The 23,140-nt window shown below is 38.2% G+C and overlaps 1 protein-coding gene across 5 annotated transcripts in view; it reads left to right on the top strand.

Annotated features, from left to right (window-relative positions):
* The window catches only part of slc4a11 (solute carrier family 4 member 11), a 105,472-nt gene that overhangs the window by 27,489 nt on the left and 54,843 nt on the right, over positions 1-23,140 (top strand). The window contains exon 1 of one of the 5 annotated variants that reach the window (XM_040042320.1): positions 5,579-5,750. The exons of 3 other annotated variants lie outside the window; for them this stretch is intronic. In XM_040042320.1, the coding sequence (XP_039898254.1) occupies positions 5,714-5,750 (37 nt within the window). In that variant the 5' untranslated portion in view covers positions 5,579-5,713. Of the gene's footprint in view, positions 1-5,578; positions 5,751-23,140 lie in introns of those variants that run through there. One more of the 5 variants, XM_040042323.1, reaches the window with a different exon arrangement.

The raw sequence follows: 23,140 nt of genomic DNA, 5'->3' as shown, positions 1-23,140 counted from the left end.
GAGTAACTTGAAGTAACTGAGTTACTTTTGATGGAAGTAACTAGTAATGTAACTAAGTTACTAATTTAAAGTAACTTACCCAACACTGGTGTTATGAATAAATCTTCTTCTTTTTGGGTACTGGTACTGGTTTTATTTTGTTGTATTTATCCGGGACACCTTAAAGGCCGGTCCGTGAAAATGTTGTCATACATAAACGGTCCGTGGCGCACAAAAGGTTGGGGACCACTGACCTAGGCGACTAAAATGTCTGAGTAAATGTCCTTCCTGCAACAATTTAACTTTATTTGATTTTTATGAACTCACTGGAACTGATGACAGGTGTGTGCTAAAAACTAGTCTTAACATTTCTCCCCAGTTATAAAAAGGTGTTTGTTCAGTTGAATTGTACAGGTTATAAGTCATATTAAAGGTTTAGATTTTTTTACCCATTGTATTTTGAAGTGCAGCTTTATTGGTGTGTAGCTGTTAGAAGTTTGCTGAACTACATAAGAACTACAAAAACAAATAAGCAGAAAACATGGCCTGTAGGAAACTCGTGGGACAAGTCTGACATGACCTATATCACATTGTGGCTGTAGGCACAAAGCTGACCCTCAACATCAAAACGGGTTCACCAATTGTAAGAACAGAGAAGCTGAAAAGCAAGAATAAAACTCTAAAAATGGATTTTGTGTTTTCAGGTTTTTGTTTCTTAATCTAAAATATTTTCTTTTCTTTCCACTCATTTGATCTAATTTTGACACCGTACCCAAAACACCCCAGGTGCACCCAGGAGGCACCATGTTAATGAGATTTGACTTTGGTGACAAAGATGGAAGCAAATCTAAATCGAACCTTCAAACTTTTGATCATTTCAAGGACATATACAGTGCCATGAAAAAAGTATTCCTGATTCTTTCCTGATTTCATACATTTTCGCATTTTAGGCACACATCAGTGGTTCAGATCAGCGAATACATCGAATACATAAGACCAATTTAACCCAAGTAAATACAAGACGCAGTTATCAAATGCTTTTCAATTATTTAGGGAAAAACGGCTATACAAACCTACCTGGCCTTATGCTAAAAAAGGTAACCCCCCTTGTTGTTAAATCATGAATTAACTATGATTAGCTTTTTTCTTCTTTTTGTTTTTTTGTTTTGTTTTTTTGTTGTTGTTGTTGTTGTTGTTTTTTTTTAAGCGGAGTTCACTAGCCACACAAAGGCCTGATTACTTCCAGACCCATTTAATCAAGAAATCACTCAAATTGAACCTGTGGGGAAAAAACATAGATAGTAGGTAAAGGATTGCAAAAAGCAACACTTAATGCCATACTCCAAGAGCGCAACAACGAAAGATCCAGGATGTTACAAAAGACGCCACAACATTTAAAGTCCTGCAGGCCTCACTTGTCTTAGGTATGGTCAATGTTCATGATACAACAATAAGAAGGAGACTAAGCATATTTGGTATCTTTGGGTGAGTTCCAGGGCAAAAATCACTGCTGATTTTAATACAAAGGCTCATCTCGCAGTTGCCAAAATAAACATCTTGATGATCCCCAAGACTTTTGGGAAAATATTCCCAGGATTGACCAGACAAAAGTTGAAATTTTGGAAGGTTTGAGTCCTGTTATGTCTGTCTTAAAACCAAGCACATCATATCAGCAGTCAAATATAGTGGTAGTAGTCTGGACTTACTTTGCTGGTTCAGCACCTGGACAACTTACTGTAATTGATACAACCATGAATTCTGCTCTCTACCACAAAATCCTGAAGGAGAATGTCCGGCCATCGGTTTGTACCATGAAGCACAAGCGCAAGCTGTTTTATGCAGCAGGACAATGATCCAAAACACACCAGCAAGTCCCCATCTGATTGGCTCAAAATACAAAATGAATGTTTTGAAATGGTTTTGGAGCGGCCTTGTTAAAGTCCGGACTTAAATCATGTTGGGGTGATTTGGCATGACCACAAAAAGGCTGTTCATGCTGAAACCTTCCAAAGTGGCTAAAATAAAACAATTCTGCAAAGGAAAATGGGTCAAAATTCCTCCCTATTGATGTGAAAGACTCATTGCCAATCATCACAAATACTTTATTGCAGTTCATGCTGGCACATTGGGTCATGTAAGTTTGGATAGCTTTTTTCCCCTCCATTAATAAATGAAACAATTTAAAAATGGTATTTTGGATTTACTCAGGTTATCTTTGTCTGATATTAAAATTTGTTTCATTGGAAACATGCAAGTGTAACAAAATGGTAAAAAACTGATAAATCAGGAAGAGGGCAAGTCTTCATGGTGCTGTAAGTACCAAACACTACCAGCTTATGTTTATGTACTGTAGGCTTTCATTTATATACTCTTACTGATAACCAAAAAATAGGCATGTAAGGTAGCTGTGCACATTGATGTTTAAGTAGAATACACATGTCTTTACACCTGTGCTACACGGGTTTGGTGAGAACACGAATTATCCTCTGGGGAGAAAGGGCTCTGGCTCACAAAGTGATGCATTTGCCCTAACTGTGTGTAACAGTTCTTATGCAAAACAGACCCATTGGCCATACCACACATAGGGATGTTGTACTTGCAGACTTATGCAAATGAATGACCTTTCAAAGAACATTTACATCACGGTAAGAATTCTTATTTTTTTTATTATTATTATTCAGTAGTTTCTGTCAGATTAATAAAATTAAAATGAAGTTAAATGTTTTTTTTCCTTGTACCTATTTTTTTCCTTATTAAAAATCCTAGTTTTAATAAGCATTGTTACATTTGTTACAATGATAAGTTCACAGGGATGAAAAGAGACTTTGAACAAGACTTTCAATTCAGTTCATTTGCTCATTAAATTATTTAAAAATGTTTCTTTTTCAGTTTTATGTTATGTGCATTCATTCTGTTACCTGCCATACATTTGTATATAGTGAAAAAGCAATAGTGCAAGCTTAAAAATCAATACATGTGAGATTAGCACAACTAAACAGTTTACCTCAATTAGGGTGGATATGTGAACGATGACATCCAATGAAGTCAATTGTTTTTAACCTGCTGTATTCCATGTGACACCCCACATAGTAAGGAGGTCTGGCCCGGATCTGGTATCAAGTCGGCACTGCTGGCTGACTTCTGGCATGATAAGACATGTACCAGATATGGGCCAGGCCTGGCATAGGTGGCACTGTTTATGTGATGGCATGCCACATCTGGCTCGATTGTGGTTTGGTTCATGTGGCCCAGGCCCATAGAAAACAGGTCTGGCCCGGATCTGGCACCAAGCTGGCACTTCGGACTGACTGGTGTCATGGCAGAGTGTATGTCAACCAGATGTGTGCCAGGTCTGACAATGATGGTACTATTTATGTTCCTATTTTCCTATTTTAGTTAGAAGACCCAAATGCCATGTTGTAATACAACATGGCATAAAACTTTTGCATGTTCTGCCACATGTTGTTATTACATGGTTTGATTAAGGTAGGTTTAGCAGAGGTAATCCACACATGGGCCAGCACAGGACCACCAGTGCCTGCAACTGGCCTTGTGCTGGCCCATGTGTGGGCCACATCTGGCAAACCAGATCTGGGCCACCAAAGGGCCGTCATTCTTTGCAGTATGTAGGCCATGTGTAATCACATTGTGTGGGCCAGATCCGGGCCATACCAATTTTGCTATGTGGGTCCATGTGATTATCGATAGCCCTTATTTGTTTCACTGTGACTTTAGCTTGAGTCCTATGAGCAAGAAGTTGTCCTGTCTCTTGGAGGCTGTACTTAACCGAGGCAGCAGCCTCATCGAAATCAATGTATGTTTAGTTTTTTTTTTTTTTTTTTTTTTTTTTTTGGTTGGTTGGGTTTTTTTTGTAAGTCGTAGGATTTTATCTTGCAAGATCAGCTGTATGCAACTTGTGAGGACAATCTCATGAGTGAAAACAACTCATAAAAAGAAAGGAATGAGCTTGGTTGATTGCCTTTTAAATTGAAATGTGCAAGCACGTCTTCAGTTTGTGTTCTTTAAATAAAAAAAACTTGATTCAATTTGCATATTTTTAGTTTTTGCATTATAGTATCTACAGCTGAACAGGGATCTGAAAGGTCACATACTCTTAGCAGGAGCTTGTTTTCTGGACAAAGATGACGGCTGCTGAATGAAGAGGTGTGAACACAAATCTGGTCCCAGGCTCTGTCTTTTTATCTAGCCACAAGCACCTAGTTTTTGTTCTTCAGTTGTTTTATCACAATTGCTTTCTTCTTCTGACTCCCAATATCGTCACATCTGTGCCATCATGTTTCTTTCACACCAAGGCAAAATTAATTGTGAGTCAAATGTGATCAGGGTAGCAACTGAGATTGTCAACTATAGAAGAAAATGCTAAAACACAGTGCAGCTACTTATTGAAAACATGCAAAGACAGAGATGGGCATGACATGCATCCATTTCTTTCATAAAGCCCAACTATTAAAGTAAAAACTTTAAGGGATACAGTTTATACAAATAAAGAGAATCATTTGCAAATCTGTATGGTGATTTTTTTTTTTAAATGTATTTTCATTATTTTTGTAACTACCTCAGTACATTTGCATGTGATCAGATATGTTAAAAATCGTAATATGCATTCAGCTTTGCAAGCTGATATTGGTAAATGAAAACACAAATAGAAGATATATAAATATGATCATTCATTGATGTCTGAATAGTATTTTGCTTCAAAACATGGAAAATATATACAAATTATAAAACTATAATATTATAAAAAAAAGACTGAGAGAGTTAAAGACATGGTCTAAAAGTGTTGGAAATGCAAATCATTTTGATTTATTTTTCATTTATTTGTACCTCTTTCCAGTAGCAGAGCACTTTATTTTCAGGTGTTTTAGTAAGAGAAGATCCTGTAATTACAGTTGCACTTAATTTATTATGAAAATAATATTTCGCATTTGGGGGAAAAGTTAAATTGTATTGTTGTTTCTATATGCTTTTAATTATTTCTTGGAAGGAAAACTGAAACTGGCAAAAAGCGGTTTTAGCATGTTGAAAGAGAGATTTATAAATGTGGGTTCTGGTGGGCAAATACAGGCATTCCCCAGAGATACTAGTGTCTGTATAGCTATAGTTGATTTTAATATACTTTATTGTTAGTGAAAAACTGAGGAAATCAAATATAGCAGCAAGCTTTAATACTGGCTTGTTTATCAAAATGATCACACAGCAAAAATGCATGATGGTTTTGTTGCATCACTGTTCCACTGTTGGTTTAATAACACCAGCCACTGTGAGTGAACATGCATACGTCAGTGTGAAGCAATATCTCACATTCATTATGAAACTAGTTTGGGAATTTTAAGCTCTGTGAAAGTGTAGGGACAAATGGCTGACAAGATGGCTTGTTGCATGTTATTGTTAAGAGAACTCTGCTGAGGAGGTGTGTCCTGATGTTGGGTTTGCCTTGCAGCATGATGCCCTGCCATACGCCGCTGACTGGTGGGCCTGGTGTAAAGCAGTAAAGAAGAAGGCACTAGGACCCAGACAAGTGAGTGAGTAGGCAGGCAGAGTGGGGCTGAGTCACTGCATGTGTCTGAGAGGCAGTCAGAAACAGAGCAGAGCAAGGGAGCAGAGGTGATCTCACACTCATCAGCACAGGATAACACAACCATGATGGGTTGACTTGGGGGGAGGGGGGGCGGTTGGAGAGAGGAAGTGTGCATTCGCCACCACTTGCTCAGCTATGGAGACCAACAAAGTTCTTCATTTTGTGCCTTCGGGTAAGTGGATCAAAGCTCCGAAAGCTGCTTCTCAGCTGTGCACGACACATCGTTCACTGGGAGAACCTTGGGGTTCCCTACCTAGTGAAACCTGAGAACCCCTTGTGCAAAACATGTGCAGCCCACTTCCACCTCTGCTCTGAGGGATGGCAGATGTTTTTGTGCATGTGCTCTACTGTACATACTTGTTTTCGTGTTTGCCCTTTCTGTGTACTTAGGAATGTGGCAATGTTCCACTTGTGACAGAAATCTAATTTTTTATTTTCTTCTGAGGGGAGGAGGGGTTTTGGAAGACAGATCGCAGATGTTGGTTTTTTTTTTTTTTGTTTTTTTTTTTTTTTTGCCTTTTTGTATTGGTATGCATTTGTGGGGGGTTTTCTGTCTTGTACTTGTTTATGTCTGGTATGCGGCACAAGAGGTTCCTGTGTCGTATATTATCAGTTAAGGAACTGAACCTTGAGAAACAATCGCATTGCAAACCCACCCATAGAAAGCCAGTGTACCTGTCGAGCATGTACAGAAGGCATGCAGAGGAAACCTGGGATCACAATGCACTTTCTCAGTGTTGCACTGGTGGGGCTCGTGAATGTAAGACTGTGTGCATTTGCATTCATGTGTGCGTGTGTGCATGGATCCATGTGTAGTGCCTGCATGTGTTTTTCTTTCTCTTTTTTTGCGTCTTGAAACGCGTGTTTATGTGTGTGAGATAAAGAATGACAGATTAGTGTTGGTGACAGCCACAGGAGAGCAGCGAGTTCTCTCCTCACTGAAAGTCCTCTGAGAGTCCATAGCCCATTTGGAGGTGTGATGCGGCTGCCGCTTCACTTTCATTTTGTCTGGGAAGACGGAGCAGGATGCTGTGTGTGTGTGTGTGTGTGTGTGTGTGTGTGTGTGTGTGTGTGTGTGTGTGTGTGTGTGTGTGTGTTAGAGAGAGAGAGAGAGAGAGAATAGGATGTTTTGAGGATAATACAAGTGGGGGAATCTGTGTGTTAGCGTGTATATCAGTGTGTTTTTGTTTGTAGTCTACAGTATTTTTGTAAGAATGCATTTATATAGCTGTGTTGTTTTTGTTTGGGGTTTTTTTTGGGGGGGGGCGCTCATTTTTGTGTTTTTCACAGTTCAGATGTGTTTTGTGTCTACATATGTGTTGATGCGTACACGAGTGAACATGCTTTTTGCACACTAACTACATCCCTGAGTATGTGCTGGGGTGTGATGGACACTGCTGTGGCTTGTCCTCTAAAAAATAATTTGCATCCATTTGCCTGGGAGCTGATTAGAGGCAGAGAGGGCAGATTTGATTCTTACAGCAGAACAATTTGGTGGTGTGAACATAAAGGTATTCAAAAGATTTCTTACTAGGGAGAGGGAGAGGTTTTTAAAAATTGCGGGTATTAATAGGAGAAAGTCTGCTATAGTAATGGCTTATCGGAAATTACTTTTGTGTTTGTGTGTTGTGTAATGTAACCTTGGCTTTAACAGCAGATTTTAATAAAACAAAACCTCTAAACATAACTGTACATTTATAAAAAAATTTGGTAGCATTATTGATCTCTGTCGGGAATCAAAAATGCTGTCAAAAAGGTACATGTTCAGAAATCTGACAGCAGATATTTAGCTCCACCGGTGACTCAACAATTACCTTTCCAGAGGATTTTTCTTTCTTGCTTTCAACACTCACTTTACTGCCCTCTGTATTTTTGAATAAAGCAGAGCAAGCTGTTCCATGCAGCAAAACTCAGCATACTTAACAGGAACATGGAGTCCAAAATAATGTTCGTCTGAAGCTGACTGCAGACCTTTATATTGCTTTTGTCTTATATGAGCATTAACAAAGCTCTATTGCTGCGTAGTTTGGGGTAAGCACCCAGATTGTGTCATTATCAGTGGCAAACTGCTGACAGTTGAAAAAAAAACTGTTATATAAAAGAGTTCAGAAATTAATTTTTACTTTATGGAGTAGTAAATTACCACAGAACGTCCAAATGTAATTGCACAGTGTGGACATATTGCAGTGGGTTTCAATACTGAGGCATAGTTTAACCTCACTGGTTTTTGTTCCCTGTTCATCACACGCTAGCAAATTCCTGCAGCTTGTAGGAGTGCAGTCTAACAGCATGCAGAATGGTGCAATGATGACGGATATGATGGTGATATAAATTGAAATGTATTATAGTTGTTTTTTTATTTTTAAATTTGTGCAGGAATACTTTGATTTACACAAAAAGAACAGCAGTTGAAAAGTATTTTTATTAAAAGGTATTCTGTAGACTTTTTTTCAGTTAATAATTTGGTCCATGACCAATACAGTGGTTGAGACAACCCAACATGCTACTCTTCAAGCAAAAGCAATATGCATGCAGTATGCAAGTTCCATTCAAAATCATCCTCTTTGTTTCTTATGTGACTTTTTGAATACGAAATAAATGTTTTTGTTAGTAAATTACAAGCATCATTTCAGCCAGCGCAAGCTTAAAATATGTTGGCGTAATTTAGAACAGAAGCTCAGCATATTTGCATTAGGATAAATTAAGTACATCATTAATATGTGACTTGTTATGAATGAATAAAAACATTGCAGTTGATTTGCAAAACAAATTATTAAGACCTGTAAGTCCAGCCTTCACAGGGAAATGCTCATGTCTGCTGTGTTTTTAAACAGTTCATTTTAACACAAATAACCGTGACTTAAAACTCAACCTCGAGTCATGCTGGTAGCGTGTCGATCTTCAGGTGGGACAGAGTCAGATAATCAGTGTTGCATCCGTGACCTGCAGTGCCAGAAGATATCAGCATGGAGGACACACAGTGGATGTGTGAATTAGTAGTTCGACCATGTGGAAGTGGAGGTGTGTGGGGAAGAAGATGGATGACGTGTTCCTGTGTGCATGCGTGCGTGTTTGTGCTGTAGATGTGACAGTGATCTCTGATCAGTATTCACCGCTGGCAACAGATCTCAGAAGCTCCAGCCTCTGAGCACAGCCATCTGGGCAGAGGAGAAACACACATTGACACACACATACAAATTATTATACAGTACCACACATACAAATACTAATACGCACAAGCACTGAAATGTCACAAAAACACGTCCTTGCAAGACACGACAAGACAGCCACACATGCAGCGCTGTCACACATAGGCATCGTTTGAAAATTCACGCACGCTCGGTGTATTTGCACACACTAAAGTACACTCACATACCAGTTATGTCAGATAATGTTCACGCACTCACATAATTATATATACAATTAATCTTATCTACATACATTTGTTAGTTTATATACACACACACACACACACACACACACACACACACACACACACACACACACACACACACACACACACACACGTATGCACTCCTTTTACGTGCATGTTAAATTCCATAAAATATGCAGGCACGTTTGCAGAATTGTACAATGGGTAGGTGTGCATTTTTGGGGGAAGAAGAAGATATTTTTTATTTATACTAAAATATATACATCACTGTTGGTCAGCTGTCTTCAGGTGTCGTATTCTAATATCTATTGTCATTTCTTAATCTTTGTCCTTGACAAATTACCTTACAATCTTTGTAATTTCAAAGACTAATAAAAGCTAAATATTAAAAACAAAAATCAAAATGAAATGGAAATAATATATAACTGGAAAATAGAAAGCTAAAAAAACTCTGTTTGCCATTAAAAGTAGTATTAAGAAAGCTAAGAGAACTTCACTGCTGACATTTACTATACTTAGATTGAGATTAGAAAATGCTATAATGGATATTTTTGCAGTTGGGAAACTATCAGGGAAAAATGAATGACTTTAAAATCCGTATTGCAGATTTTATATTTTCTTGCAATTTTAATCTGTGTGGCTTTTGTGAGATTTTTTTTTTTTATTCTTTATTTTTTAACCAAGCTTGCTATTTTCAGACCAACATTACAAAATGAGATGTGGTACCAGGTGTGGCCTAGCACCTTACTGCGTTTTCAAATTAATCAGGTGCACCTCACACCTCTTGGCCATTACATTTTCTACAGCATAATGGGTATTAAATTAAATACTAAATACCCATTTAAACTAGATCTTGTGGTTTTAAAAAAAGGCAAAAAAGAAAAGTTGAAACAAAAAAGAATTTAGTGGTATTCACCAACAAGACCAATGGTCTAGCTTGCAATAATTTAACAGTGAGGCAACACTGATGATGTAATTTTACCTTGACTTGCCTTTTGTTTAACAGCAACTGACCAAATTCTTCTTTTGTTGTTGTTTTTTCTTTTCTTTTAATTAATTTTGCTATACTGTATGTTAGAGCTGCACGATTAATCGTTGGAAAATCGCGATCTCGATTCATACTTATGTGCGATCTCATATCCAAATGACAACGATTTAAAAAAACAAACAAAAAAAAAAAAAAACAACGACAATTGTACCGCATTTTGATCCGGTAATCTGCATGAAAACAAGCGCTCACTCTTCCTGCTCAACAAATGACAAGGGCGGAGCCTTATCCCACGTGATACAGAAGCTGGCTGCTAAAATTAGCAGGGAAAAAACAACGGAGAGCACGTCAGGGATGACGAGAAAGTGACAGGAGAAAATCCGTCCCGGTCAACCACCCAAACATCAATAACGGGAACCTTATACAGCGCTTCCCTATACCCGTCGACCTCCCGCAGGCACAAAGAAATTACGGAGGCTATCGCTTATCACCTGACCAAAGACATGGCTCCCATCAACACTGTGCAAAACGAGGGATTTAGGAAAATGATCAACACCCTAGACAAACGCTACACAGTGCCGTCCCGCAACTATTTTTCTATTGTTGCACTACCTGCTCTATACACGCAGCGTCGAGCAACGGTGGAGACGGAATTTCAAGCAGTACAACATTTTGCGGCAACAACAAAACGTGAGACATTTGTTGTTTTTATGTTCATTTATTGTTTTTATGTTCAGTTTCAACTGTTACGAAGTTGATGTGCAGTTAATAAGTGCAATAAATATTTATACTGGAAAAGAAAATCGTGAGAGAATCGTGATCTCAGATCTAAGCCAAAAAATCGTGATTCTCATTTTATGCAAAATCGTGCAGCCCTACTGTATGTAGCAAAACCCTCTGACAGCCTTCTTTGAATTTTGTCCTTTAAGGTCAGGACTAAGCTAAGTTATAGGACGTATATTTTCAAATGTGGACTTAAGGTCTAAGGAGCAGAACATATTGATACTTTAACACAAGCTCTGTTGCATTCCTTTTAACATCTAAATTAAATTACTCACTTTAGTGATGGTGTTAGCCAAACATCAGTTCACTAAATTGGATTACGAGACCTGAAAAGGACAAATAAAACACTCAAGTACTCGTATATATCTTAAAAGCGTCGAGCCAAACAGTAGTGAATAAAGCAACCTTACTATGCTTGTTAACAAAATCTAGTCTATTATTCCAGCCCTCACCTCCACAAATCAAAATATAAGCAGTCAGATATGATAAGATATGATCATTTACTATCATTTTTCAAATATATATAAATAAATATATCAAATATAAAGAATCTGAGTCAAATTGGGATTTTTGACTGATACTTTGAAGCTTTGAATTTCGTTGTTATGTTTTTGTTTTTGTTTTTTTATAGTAGGCACAACATGCTACATGAACTAAATCTAGTCTGCTAGCTTGTAAATTCCACATTAGGGAGGACCTTAATGTGGTATTTACAAGCTATTTAGGCAGCTGTGTCTATTAGCTTCATTAGCACTGTACAAAAAAAGCCCTGTAGTCCCAACATGGTATTTTTCATGTTACGATTGCAGATCTTTTAATTTCACATGTCCTCACTGCTTTATAGCAGCCCAGATGTGGAAGTATGGAAAAAGATCTCTAAAGAGTTTTTTTTTTTTTCAATGTTCAGATAAAAATGGGTGTAAATACTAGTGTGCTGCATATCAAGTGAAGCTGAATCTACTTATACCATTTGGAGATATTTTTAACCCTGATTATAAAGGCGGGAAGTCTCGCAGGCGTTGGCAATTATGGGGAAGTCTCATTTTATTCTCAAAAATGGATGTAAAGCCCTTGTTTCTCTACTCAAGTATTCTTTGTTTTTAGTAGCAGATTGTATGTTTGGATTCATGATGATGTATAAGTGGCTTTCAGAGAGTGAAAGTCAAAGATGATATTAACGGCTCTTTAGTGCAGATTTGATCCACTTTTAACACAGAGGGCATGACTTAATCTCATTCAAAACACAATAGATGCTTTTAACTCGGAGCCAGTTGTCAGCTGCCATCATCTCCCACATATTTGTATAGAGCAGTTTCTTTTCTTTTTTTTTCTTTTTTTTTAAATTTCGAAAATAGAAAAAACAGAAATGGCAGTCTCCTCCCATCTTTGGTGTTGGTGCTGACAGTCTTCAGACTGTACACACATACACGGAAAACAGAGGATTAGTCCACATGTCATAACACAGACAATCTAGCAGTTTTCAGACTAACAGATAATCGATATCCAGGCCAAGACCTCTTGTCCCAAGTGCTGGTCTTTGTTTAGAGTCGGGCAAGAATGCAGATACACGCTAGCAAAATGCAACAACATTCTGGCCAAAGCTTTTTTTTTTTTTCATTTTTCATTTCCCTGCATGTAGTCAAAGCTCACTAAAACATGATTAGTTAACACTACTCATACTGTTACAACTAATAATAGTATGAGTAATAACAGTATGACTTCGGGAACAAACCCTTCTGGTACCGCTGCCTGCACATTCTGCATATGCAGAGATATTTTCAGGTTATAAACACAGGAAGCAGTACTGAGCACGGCCGAGGCATTTATTTCAGTTCCCATTTATTATCACTTTTGTATATTCAACCAAGACGGCACAGGCTCCGCAGCACAGAACAGCTTGTACTGTGCAGGGTATTTTCTCCTTTGCAGTGAATTTAATTTAAAACCAGCAAACAAAACTGAACCAACTTGTAGAAATGCTGCTATACTGCGCCTCCCCTCCTCTTGATATGTACGCCCCTTCTCCAACAAAGACATCTTGGAATAATTACTAAAGATACCCATGTTGATGAATTCCTGAATATTGATTGTAAACCTTCCCTTTTGATATGAGTGAGCAAAAACATCAGCATGCTAAAAAGTAGCATTATATACGCAAAGCTGTATTGTAGGCTTGCAAGGAAGCTAGATTGAATGTTTATTTTCACTGTATTATAATTTGAATGATACCCATACATGTGCACACACACAAGTGCATGTCCTGTCATGTATGACCCACACAGCTGAGACAGGATGTATAGAGAACTGCAGAAATAGGTTGCGTCACGATGAGTACTGCAGATAGTTTCCTCCTTCCTGTTCATGCTGAGGTTAGTTGTGCCATGCTGCTGTTTGCATACAGCTGTTAAATGCAGAGATTACACTTGGAATTCTTTTGCACACTTCCTTCACCCTGTGTCTAATGTCCTTTTTGTCCTTGCCGCATGCAACCGTATAAGTCATAAAGGCCGGGTACTGCAGCACCAAAATTGCGTCGTTATTTTTGCACATATAGTATCTAGAAAGCTGGATCTGCCTAAGCTGTAAGTAAACTTGGACAGTTACTTAATGGCAAGCACCTGTTCAGAGACGTATAGAAGCATAACAAGAAAATGAGAAGAGCAAAAGGTCTCACAGCATTGCAATGAAGAAAGCTAAAGAAATAAAACGTACAGAGGACTACACAAACCCAATCTACAGTGAGTGTCAGATGGAGGATTAAACGAGGTGGCTAGAAGTGAGTAATGGCATAAAAAATATTGAGGAGAACAATGCGGATCCAAGGTTGCATAATTTAAATTCTGTCAATGTGTTGCAGGATGCAATTGAGCTAAGCAAAGAGACAGCTAGTGAGCAGAGCAGGGCAGGCCACTGACACTGCTCAGGTTAGTGGTTTGATTCTCACCGGGGGGGGTGAACGGACAGCTTTAAAGGCTTATTTAATTAAAACAGCCATTCAATTTTACACTTTACCCACTAAAATTCCAAGTGTATGTTAATTGTAGGTAAAAAATCCTAAATATAATATTATTTCACACAATACTGTGTAAACATGAAGAGACTTGATGCAAGTAAACTGAAAGCATGTTGCATATATAATATAATGGACTTTTTCTCTTTTGCTGTTTCACGTTGATTAAGTCTGAAACTGTCAGAGTAGTTCCGTGGGGGAACACCACAAATGAAAGGCAATGAGATATGCTGTCGGATAGTGGGCAGGCTTGAGCAGCCTACATGGCTGTGTGGAGAACAGCAGACTTGAAAGGGAGATGGTGGCCTGGCTTTAATCGAGCCAGAGGAAGAAGGGAATGTGCAAGCAATTAGCAGGAATCCCCGAGCACTGGCCTTTTTTTTTTTTTTTTTTTTTTTTTTTTTTTCCTCATTCCCCCCTTCTATGAAAATCGAGGCAGCCAATTTCTGTAGCGAGTGGTTGGCTGGTGTGTGTGTTTGTTTATATATTGGAATTACATCCTCAGTCACTAACTTGCTCATTCACTGCCTGGCTTCCTATAAACACACACACACAGGGTGTCTGTGCTGCAGCACCTGAGCTTAATCCTATACCAGGAAATCAGGTGAAAATGCAGAGAAGAAAGAAAAGGAGAGAGAAAGATGTGAAAATGGAAAATGAGATGCAGCAACAAATGGTGGATGGACAGAAAGGGGAAACGAGGTGAAATAATGATGAAATGGTGGAGAGGTTTAGACTGTAGATTCTTCCTGTGCCTAACCTCAGTCACGATGTCTTGTTCTGCCACGCCGCAGAGTACGTGAACCCACACCAGCCAGCTCACTGTAACCATCAATCCCTCTCTGGTGAAAAGACCAGAGGATTACACAGCTTTTCGGTCCACAGACCTTACACCAAGAGTTAAATATTCGTGTGTGTGTGTGTGTGTGTGTGTGTGTGTGTGTGTGTGTGTGTGTGAGAGAACTCAATTACTACTACTACTAATTATTCAAAATAAATTTAATTGAGTTTTCATTTGCAAAATTGTATTTTGTTGTTGCTAGCTTCATCAGGTTATTTTCTTTATTTCTAAACACAGGAAATGTTTCTTGTTTTGCTGCAAATCAGCCTGAAGTAACTCTGCTTTCAACATATTCTTTTGCTAAATTTACATGTGAACAAATGGTACTCAAGGCGAGTCCCTTATACACACACATACACAAAATGAAAACACCTGTAGATTCCCCAAAGCAAAAAGACAATTTATAGATGGTAATTTATTAATGTGAAAAGGTGCTGAAACAGATACATATAAAGACACACACACATCAAGAGCATATGGCTGAGTGCACCCACGCACACTGCTGTCCAGCATCAACACAGCCACAGTCCACCTGCTTGCCAGACAGCTTGGCCGTAGCGAGCCTCGCAGTCAAGGGTCTGTTGTGACATCATCAACGTCAGACAAGAGCCTGAGGGCACAGCTGTCTGCAGCTATTTAGAAAAGTATAACTTGATGTGAAGAAATCTGGATCTAGAGCTGCAAGAAGATACAGAAAGAAGTCTTCAAACTTAAATGTGATAGTTGTGATTTTTTTTTTTTTTCGATCACTTGTCAGTGTAGCAACTGAAATGCCTTTGAATCTATTTATTTATTTAGAGCAGCATGACTTGGTGAAACACAACAGAGAGAGCTTGATGGAAACATGAAGACCATTATATCCTTCAGTTTGAATAACGAGATTTCTACCAATCTCTTTGAAGGAAACCAAAAGAAAAAATATATATTTTTTTTTCTTCTGATGTGACTGTTTGTATTTCAAGGTCCATTGGACAAAAACATCAAATAATGTGATTTATCCAGGATACCACCTGGACAGCTGTGCAGTAGAAGCTTGCTGAATCAGTACTGGTAAACACGTAATTATGAAATCTCCTCCATAATATATATGTGGTGACATTCAGTCTAAAGATTGACTTAGATCCTTACATTTTTTTGTGTTGTATTACTGGTAATAAGTTTAATATAACACAGAAAACCTTAAAGTGTAGAAGCTCCAACTATTTATCCCCCACCGGGATAAATATTCAGATTCTGAAAATTCATTGAAAATTGCAACCTTACATATACAGTAAATGCGTTCCCTCTGGAAAGATTTTATTGACTCGGTTTGTGGCTCCTGCGTGGGAAAACTGCATGAAGGCTTTTGTTGACGAGTGAAGCTGACAGCTGAGTGGAATATTGCACTCACAGTGTGAGTGTGTGAATCTGGTGAGAGACCAGAGAGGACCTGTCCTGATGGAGCTGGGATTGAACTTGACTGTGACCTTGTAAAGTTGCGATGAGTTTAATTATCAAGCCAAATCATGTTTCTTCACATATTACGTCACACAAATGACATTTGCTTTGAATCTTCTCTATGCCTTGTAGTTGTCTTAAATGGCTCTGTTTACTGCAGCCGCTTATACTCCTTGTAGAATGCTGCGGTGGCTTCTCGCATTTCTAATATAGCCACTGAAACTGCAGTTTGCTGTCAAAGACCACCATTTGAAATAGAATGATGGTGTTTGAATGAGCACACTAGTGCTGTACTCTTAGGCTCTGCCATATGCAAAGTTGACTGACTGCTTTCAGCCCTTTGTTTCAATGGGGTCATCTATAGTCTATATAAGAAACATATGGGAGTTGTAGAATAGTAGATTGAGAAAGTTCATAAGTGAAATTTCAAAGAATGTCATGAAACTGTTCCCTGTGTTACTAAAATAAGTCTACCTGACAACTAAGGGCTCATATTGAAATGAACTTCACCTTAATGAAATAAAGAGATACATCAAAGTTTATGCTTCCAGTATGGTTTAAAAATACAAAATGCATCATTGTGCTTTCTTACCTGCATGCCACCACTTCTCTTGGAAAGCAAAATGCCAGCATATACAGGAAATTATCATTTACAATGTGTATGTAAAAAGTCTGCTGGCTTAAGTTTTTTTTTTTTAATTTGTTGAAAATTTAAAAACAGAGAGGCAAAATGTTGGCATGTTGTTTAAAATGTGTATATGATCAAGCTTGTTTGCCCGGAGCAGAGTGTCGGGAGGAATTCCCTCTCTGCCTGGGCTCTCTCAGCGACCACAGATCCAGAGGACGGGTGCCAGAAGAGCCTGTGGGCACAATTAGCCAACAAAAGGCCCGGCCTCCTCTCCTGTGCTGGCCCAGACCTCGTAGATTCCCATATTAACGCAGCAGGAGCTCCTTTTAATCTCTTGCCCTCTTCACTTAAGCCTTTCAGCCTCACCTCTCCTGTAAATTCCAGGGTTGTCCCTCCTGGGGGTTCTGGCATTTGTTTTGCATGTACCTGCAGCACACAGCTGTACAATACATCAACCTACATGTAGAGGAATGTTAGCTCAGTTTATATGGACAAAAGGGTTGCCTCAGTTTATAGACACGTAAAGGGTCGTATAAGTTGACTCCCTCTTTTCTTGAAGCATTTTGAATTCACATCAAGACAGGAATAAAGGCTGCATCTGTATCAGATTAGAATAACGAGTGATCCTTACCTATAAAGTCATGCACAACTGTGTGGAGAATGCATCAGTCCCTTGCAGTTGATTAAATACCTGTAGCCAACATATGGAGCCATCTTAAGATGTGTTTGTATCTCCTTCCTTTTAGTGGTGCACTGCCTACCTTCTCCCTGCTAGAGAAATAATGTATTTCTGACATTGAGTAGCCAGGCTGTTGCCCCTCAGTTTGTCACTATTGTGCACATGTAAATATAATGAAATATGAGTGAACTAAAACAGTTGGGGCATGAATTGAGTGAGTATAAATGGAACAAAGCAAATGTGAAGCGGTAATGATGTTATGTAAAATTGCAGACTTGAACTTATCGCTCATGAAATGTTAATTCAACTTTTCAAGCTTTGGGGATTGCTTCATATTAGTATTTGTGTCCTGCTGCTGGTGCTTCTTTTATAAGGGGATTAATGGTAATGGGCATTATTTAAGCTCCACCCGACTTCACCTGCTGATACTTTTCTTACTAACAATATATTCATCCTGCTTTAGCCTCTTTTAGATTGTGTCACACTTCAGTAGGATGGCACTTGTGACTCAGGTTAAAGGGGAAAAAAAAAAAGAAAAGAAATTACACAAACCTGTTCCCTCAGGGGTTTTTTTTCTTCTTTTGCTTTGGTTTGCACACAAACCTCCCAGGAAGTTGTAAAGCTATAGCATATAGTTGCAATATTTTTCTTGCCCAATTGTTTTTGAGCAAAGAGCATTTGCAGCTCTTCTTGGAGAATTCTCAGTAGGCTTTGTTTACTGAAACAAGCTTTGTTCTCTCTGTGAGTTTGTCATGCCTGGTAGGGAAGAGCTGGGTTTCCCGCAGTTTTCAGCTGCAATGGTGCTCTGTGACTTGATAAGAGAAGTGGTAGATCTTACTAACTGTGTGCACATGCATATAGCCACAGGGGTTCATCTTAGAACATGGAAATTATAAAGTCATCTCGTGAATTTACCTTAAGAAATTTTTTGTCCTGGAAAGGATGGTGGGAAGTTACGTTCCTTTCACTTTTTTTTTTTTTTTTTTTTTTTTTTTCTCTTTAAAAACCAGATCAAAAAGAGAATTCAAAGAAGTAGTAAAGGTCGGCTGGTGTTTTGATTTAAAACCCACAGGGATATTTGTTGTTCTGGTGATAAAAATCATAAGAGGATCGCAAGTAAATAAAATTTTCCCTGCTGAAACCCCCTCTGTCTGTCTCTGTCAGACAGCTGTTACTTTGTCAGTCGTCCTCAATCTGATGCTAACCCACAATCGCAAAGGCAACAAGCAGCTGCCTGCCATCTTTTTTTTTCTTCCCTTTTTTTTTTTTAGATAGCTAGTATCAGTCCAAGGTCTCGGTTTATCAGAGAGAGCTTGTCATTTGACATATAAGACGTTATATCGAGTGTCAAGCAGAGCAGATGTTGCCTTGCTTGTGGGTTTGTGACATGTAAACTCAGCTGACTGACATATATTTCCCTCATGTGTATGCTGGGCAATGATGAAAGCACTGACTCTAAACAAGACACTCGCATACACAAACAAATGCACATGCAGCAGATCAATGAAAGTGATGAGGCGTATGTGTGATACTGTGCTAACCAGATCTGACTTCCTGCTTGCAAGTCGACAGCTTCCTGATTTCTGAAGAACGTTATCAGGCATTTTTTTTTTTTTTTTTTTTTATGTTTCTCTTCCTGTGAGAGTGGTTTTGAAAGTCACTTCTGTTTAAGCACTGTTTGTATATATTTAATGCACACTAACACTAATTATAAATGTGGCCATACTGAAAATAGTATTTAAAACAGGAGTTTGGGCTTGTGGAAATTAGGTCTGTTTCTGTGCATTTTTGTGTTCTGGTAACAGTTTTGATGCTTTGATGAAAAGATAAACTTGCAAAACAAAAACATGCATTCATATTATGTTCCGGATCTCTGTATACACTGTGCAGAGGGGCAATAGTATTCAAATCCTCTCACCTTAATATGTATCATGTTGATGTGTATAGACTAAATAAAAATATGCATGAAGTCTCAGTAAATGGAGACGTAATATGTATTCATGCAACAGCAATTTTAATAACATAAGCTGACATTTTGAGTTTAAGTTAAAAAATAAAAATAAAAACGTCCCATGCACTAGTATTCAGCTCCCAACCTCAGCACTCCTGAAGCACCTTTTTACCTCCATAGACCTTGATTGACCTCTGAGCGTTTTTTGGTAAGACAAGCTTCAGACGTCTCTCTTGTGAAGTCTTTGCCTTTTGTTCCCTTCCAAAAGCTTCCATCTTATTGAAGTTGATGGCTTCCGTGCTGCAAATGCTCTCCTTAAATCCCACCAAAGATGTTCTTTGGGATCGAAATCTGCAGCCTAAGAAGGCTGCTCCAGGCTATTCTTATGCCAGACAAACCAGTGATCCATGTGGCCAAACAGTTCCTGTTTTGTTTTGTCACTCTGCAAAACTGTCTCCTATCACCCAGCAAGCATTTCAGAATTTCTTCTGATATATCACCGCCGACCCTTGTTTTGCTTCTCGGTCAGGAGTGGGATGTATTAAGTAACCCACGAATGCCTTATTTGTTAACTGATCTTAGTGTGCTGAGCACCGACGCATTTGTTTCAGACTTATCAAGGTTATCAGTTAGACATGTTTTTCTACATTGTCCTCACAAATCTACACTTGTTCAGAACAGTTCTTGCTGTTTGTATCTGCTGTGGTATTTTCTAGGAAGGTCTTTGGCGTCTTGTTATACTCTCTACCTTTTTGGTGAAATGAAACTGTCTTTACGCTTTTCACTCTCGACTACAAAACAAACAGCACTTTTTCACCAGCTACATGCTTAATTTTATCTTGATATACCTTCTCATCATATAGAGTAGTTTTATTATTCATTTTCGTAAGTAATGTAATTTTTGGAAAGAAGGAATATTTTCATGTTAATATCAACATTTGATATACAAAGCTCAAAGTTAAGACACATCTGCTACAATTGTTGTTCTAGAGCTTATATTTTGTCAGTGACTGGCACTCAGTACCATAGAACTATAAACCACCAAATACACATACAGACACCTCCATTTTTTTTCTTCATGCCTGTATAATACTAGCCAGGCCTGTGTTGCTTTTTTTTTTTTTTTAAGTCTTTATTCTGTATTTAGTGATGATGGGAACAAAATTCTACGTGGATACAGAACTTGTTAAACAAACATTATATGTGAGACACGTAAGACCCGGAAATGGAGAGCATAACGTTGCATTTGCAGAGAAAAGATTAAATGAAAATAATAAATCTTTGTGTGACGAAGTTTCTTTTAGGTTGGCTCACCTTTTAAGGAGGAGATCGGGTGCATATGTACATAAACTATGATCATTATAGTAAGAAGTTGTGTACATATAATAATTTACTATGTATTGTTGTTCTGTAGTGGTATACAGTTCAGTTCAGTTTCATTCATTTTGCACCACATCACAACAACCTGTGTTTTATACTTCAGGGTAAAGTCCCCAACAATCAGGCCACCCCCTATGAGCAACCACTTAGTGGCAGTGGGAAGGACTACTCCTTTTTGACAGGAAGAAACCTCCGGCACAACCAGCCATCTGCCGCCACCAGTTTGGGGGGGGGGCGGGGGAATTGAGCCTGTTTAGGTTTCAGATCAGCCTCAGTCTCTAAAATATCCCTAAATATATTTAGCATTTTTATTTTTAAGGCATCACACGTTAGACATTTCAAGATAATGAAACTAATGTTGTTTATGAAAGTGCAAAATGAGGAAGTCATACATGGAATCGGGCAGTGAATGAACCTGCTGCATCTTTTCATCTTTTTTTCAGTGACCTTTACTTATTGGTCTGAGTTGACACAAATTAAATATATCACTTTCATGTTCTTTGACAATAAAATAACCTTTATGACGACTAATAAACCTGTCCCTAAAGGACCACTGGCTCTAAATCAGTTGCATCTGACAGCACATGTGTGTGTCTTCAGCTCATGATAACAAATAATTCAAATTTATAGATTAGTTGTAGATGGCCTTAGTGCTACTAATTTCAACTATAATATATTGCAGGGTTTTCTGCCATTGATCATATTAGAGTTAAAGATATACCGAAGCCAGACACTGCATAAAAATATAAATCAACAAAAAAGGCTGTGCAAATCATTGTACCCCTATGTCTAACTGAATAATTCCCTATTTTAAAAATTCACATAGAAAAGAGACATCAGTCTTTCTGTTTTTCAGAAGTAAAGATGAGTGGGTGCTGGAGAAATATGCAACAATTTAAAATTGCAAAGAAATAATTTTGTCATCTGCTTTACATAATATTATTAAGAGTGCAGGAATTCAGATAACTTCCTCTAAATAAGAGTCTGAAAACAGTATTGAATATCCATGATCTTTAGGGCCTCAGACAGTACTAAAACACTTCTGTATGTAATCACTGCATGGGCTCGGAGAGACATTTAAAAACAAATTTGATGGTGCATCCATGCATGCAAGGTAAAGCACTACTACAATGCATAGACAGTGTTGGGGAGTAACGGAATACATGTGCCGGCGTTACGTATTTAAAATACAAAATATGAGTAACTGTATTCCGTCACAGTTACCGTTTAAAAAGGTGGTATTTAGAATACAGTTACTTTGTTGAAATGAAGGGATTACACGGCGGCCTTTTCCTGTTTCGTATGTTAGGCTATGCCCTCTCTATTTTTGACAATTCCACGCCGGAACAAAACACGCATTAAGAGACTAAATGCCTGCCGCTAGCAAAGTTGACCCAGACAGCAAAGTAAAGCTATTTTTCCGCTACGAGCCCGACACGGAACCCGACGTATTAGCCAGAGGCCCCTTTACTACGGTTCGGAGCCGCGGACCTGTTTTATATATGTGCGGAATAGTTTTCTATACAAGATCGCTGCAAAAAGTGCGGCCTTACCCAATGTCCACCCTACTGTTACTCATTTTATATTAAGATTTAAAAATCTAGTTGGTATTGGTATGGCGAGTATTCTTCAGTAACAGTAAAGAATCACATAGCAATAGTACATTCATATAATTGTAAAAAGCTTAATAATGTATTAAGTAATCCAAAGTATTCAGAATACATTACACTCATTGAGTAACATAACAGAATACGTTACAAAATACATTTTGGGACATGTATTCTGTAAAGATTTAAACATTTTTCTGGTGTCATATTCAAATTGATCACATATCTGTCATCTTATTTCTCAGCTTTAGTTGTCTTTAACTGAAAATACTCAAACATGAAAGTGTTTAAATCATTTTCTTATTACTGAGGTTTCATTTTTCTTTACATTTTACACAAGATTTCAGCTGTCTGGGGGAAACAGGGTTATATTTGGATACAAAGCCCTCTATTTGATCATGAAGGGAAGTTTAGTGTCTCACAACAGAGAAATCTTCTTGGTGTATTTTCATTGATCTAGCAAAGCCAGCAACATGGATAACGTGCATTCCCTCCAATCCTTCTAAATCTCTTCCTGCATCTGTCAGTGCCAAACAGCTCAATACAAGCAGAGCACATGAATCTTCATGATGCTGCTCCTGATCACAACACTCAGAGTAAGACACAGTTCAGAGAAGCACAGCATCCACAGGAGGCTGGCATGATGTGACACATAAATAAAAGAGCAGTCAACAGAGCAACCCTCCAGGATACAGGAAAAAAAAGATTTGGCTTTGTTCAGTAATTTTGTAAACATCTCTGTCTGTGCTGATATGCATTTCATGAATCGTTTTTGTTATAGATGGCCTTAGTGCTACTAATTTCAACTATAATATATTGCAGGGTTTTCTGCTATTGATCATATTATTGGAGTGAAGCCAGACA

This window comes from Simochromis diagramma, unplaced genomic scaffold (assembly GCF_900408965.1).
Source record: "Simochromis diagramma unplaced genomic scaffold, fSimDia1.1 OVJJ01000304.1, whole genome shotgun sequence".
NCBI classification, from domain to species: domain Eukaryota; kingdom Metazoa; phylum Chordata; class Actinopteri; order Cichliformes; family Cichlidae; genus Simochromis; species Simochromis diagramma.
This window is presented reverse-complemented; position numbering and strand designations above follow the sequence as displayed.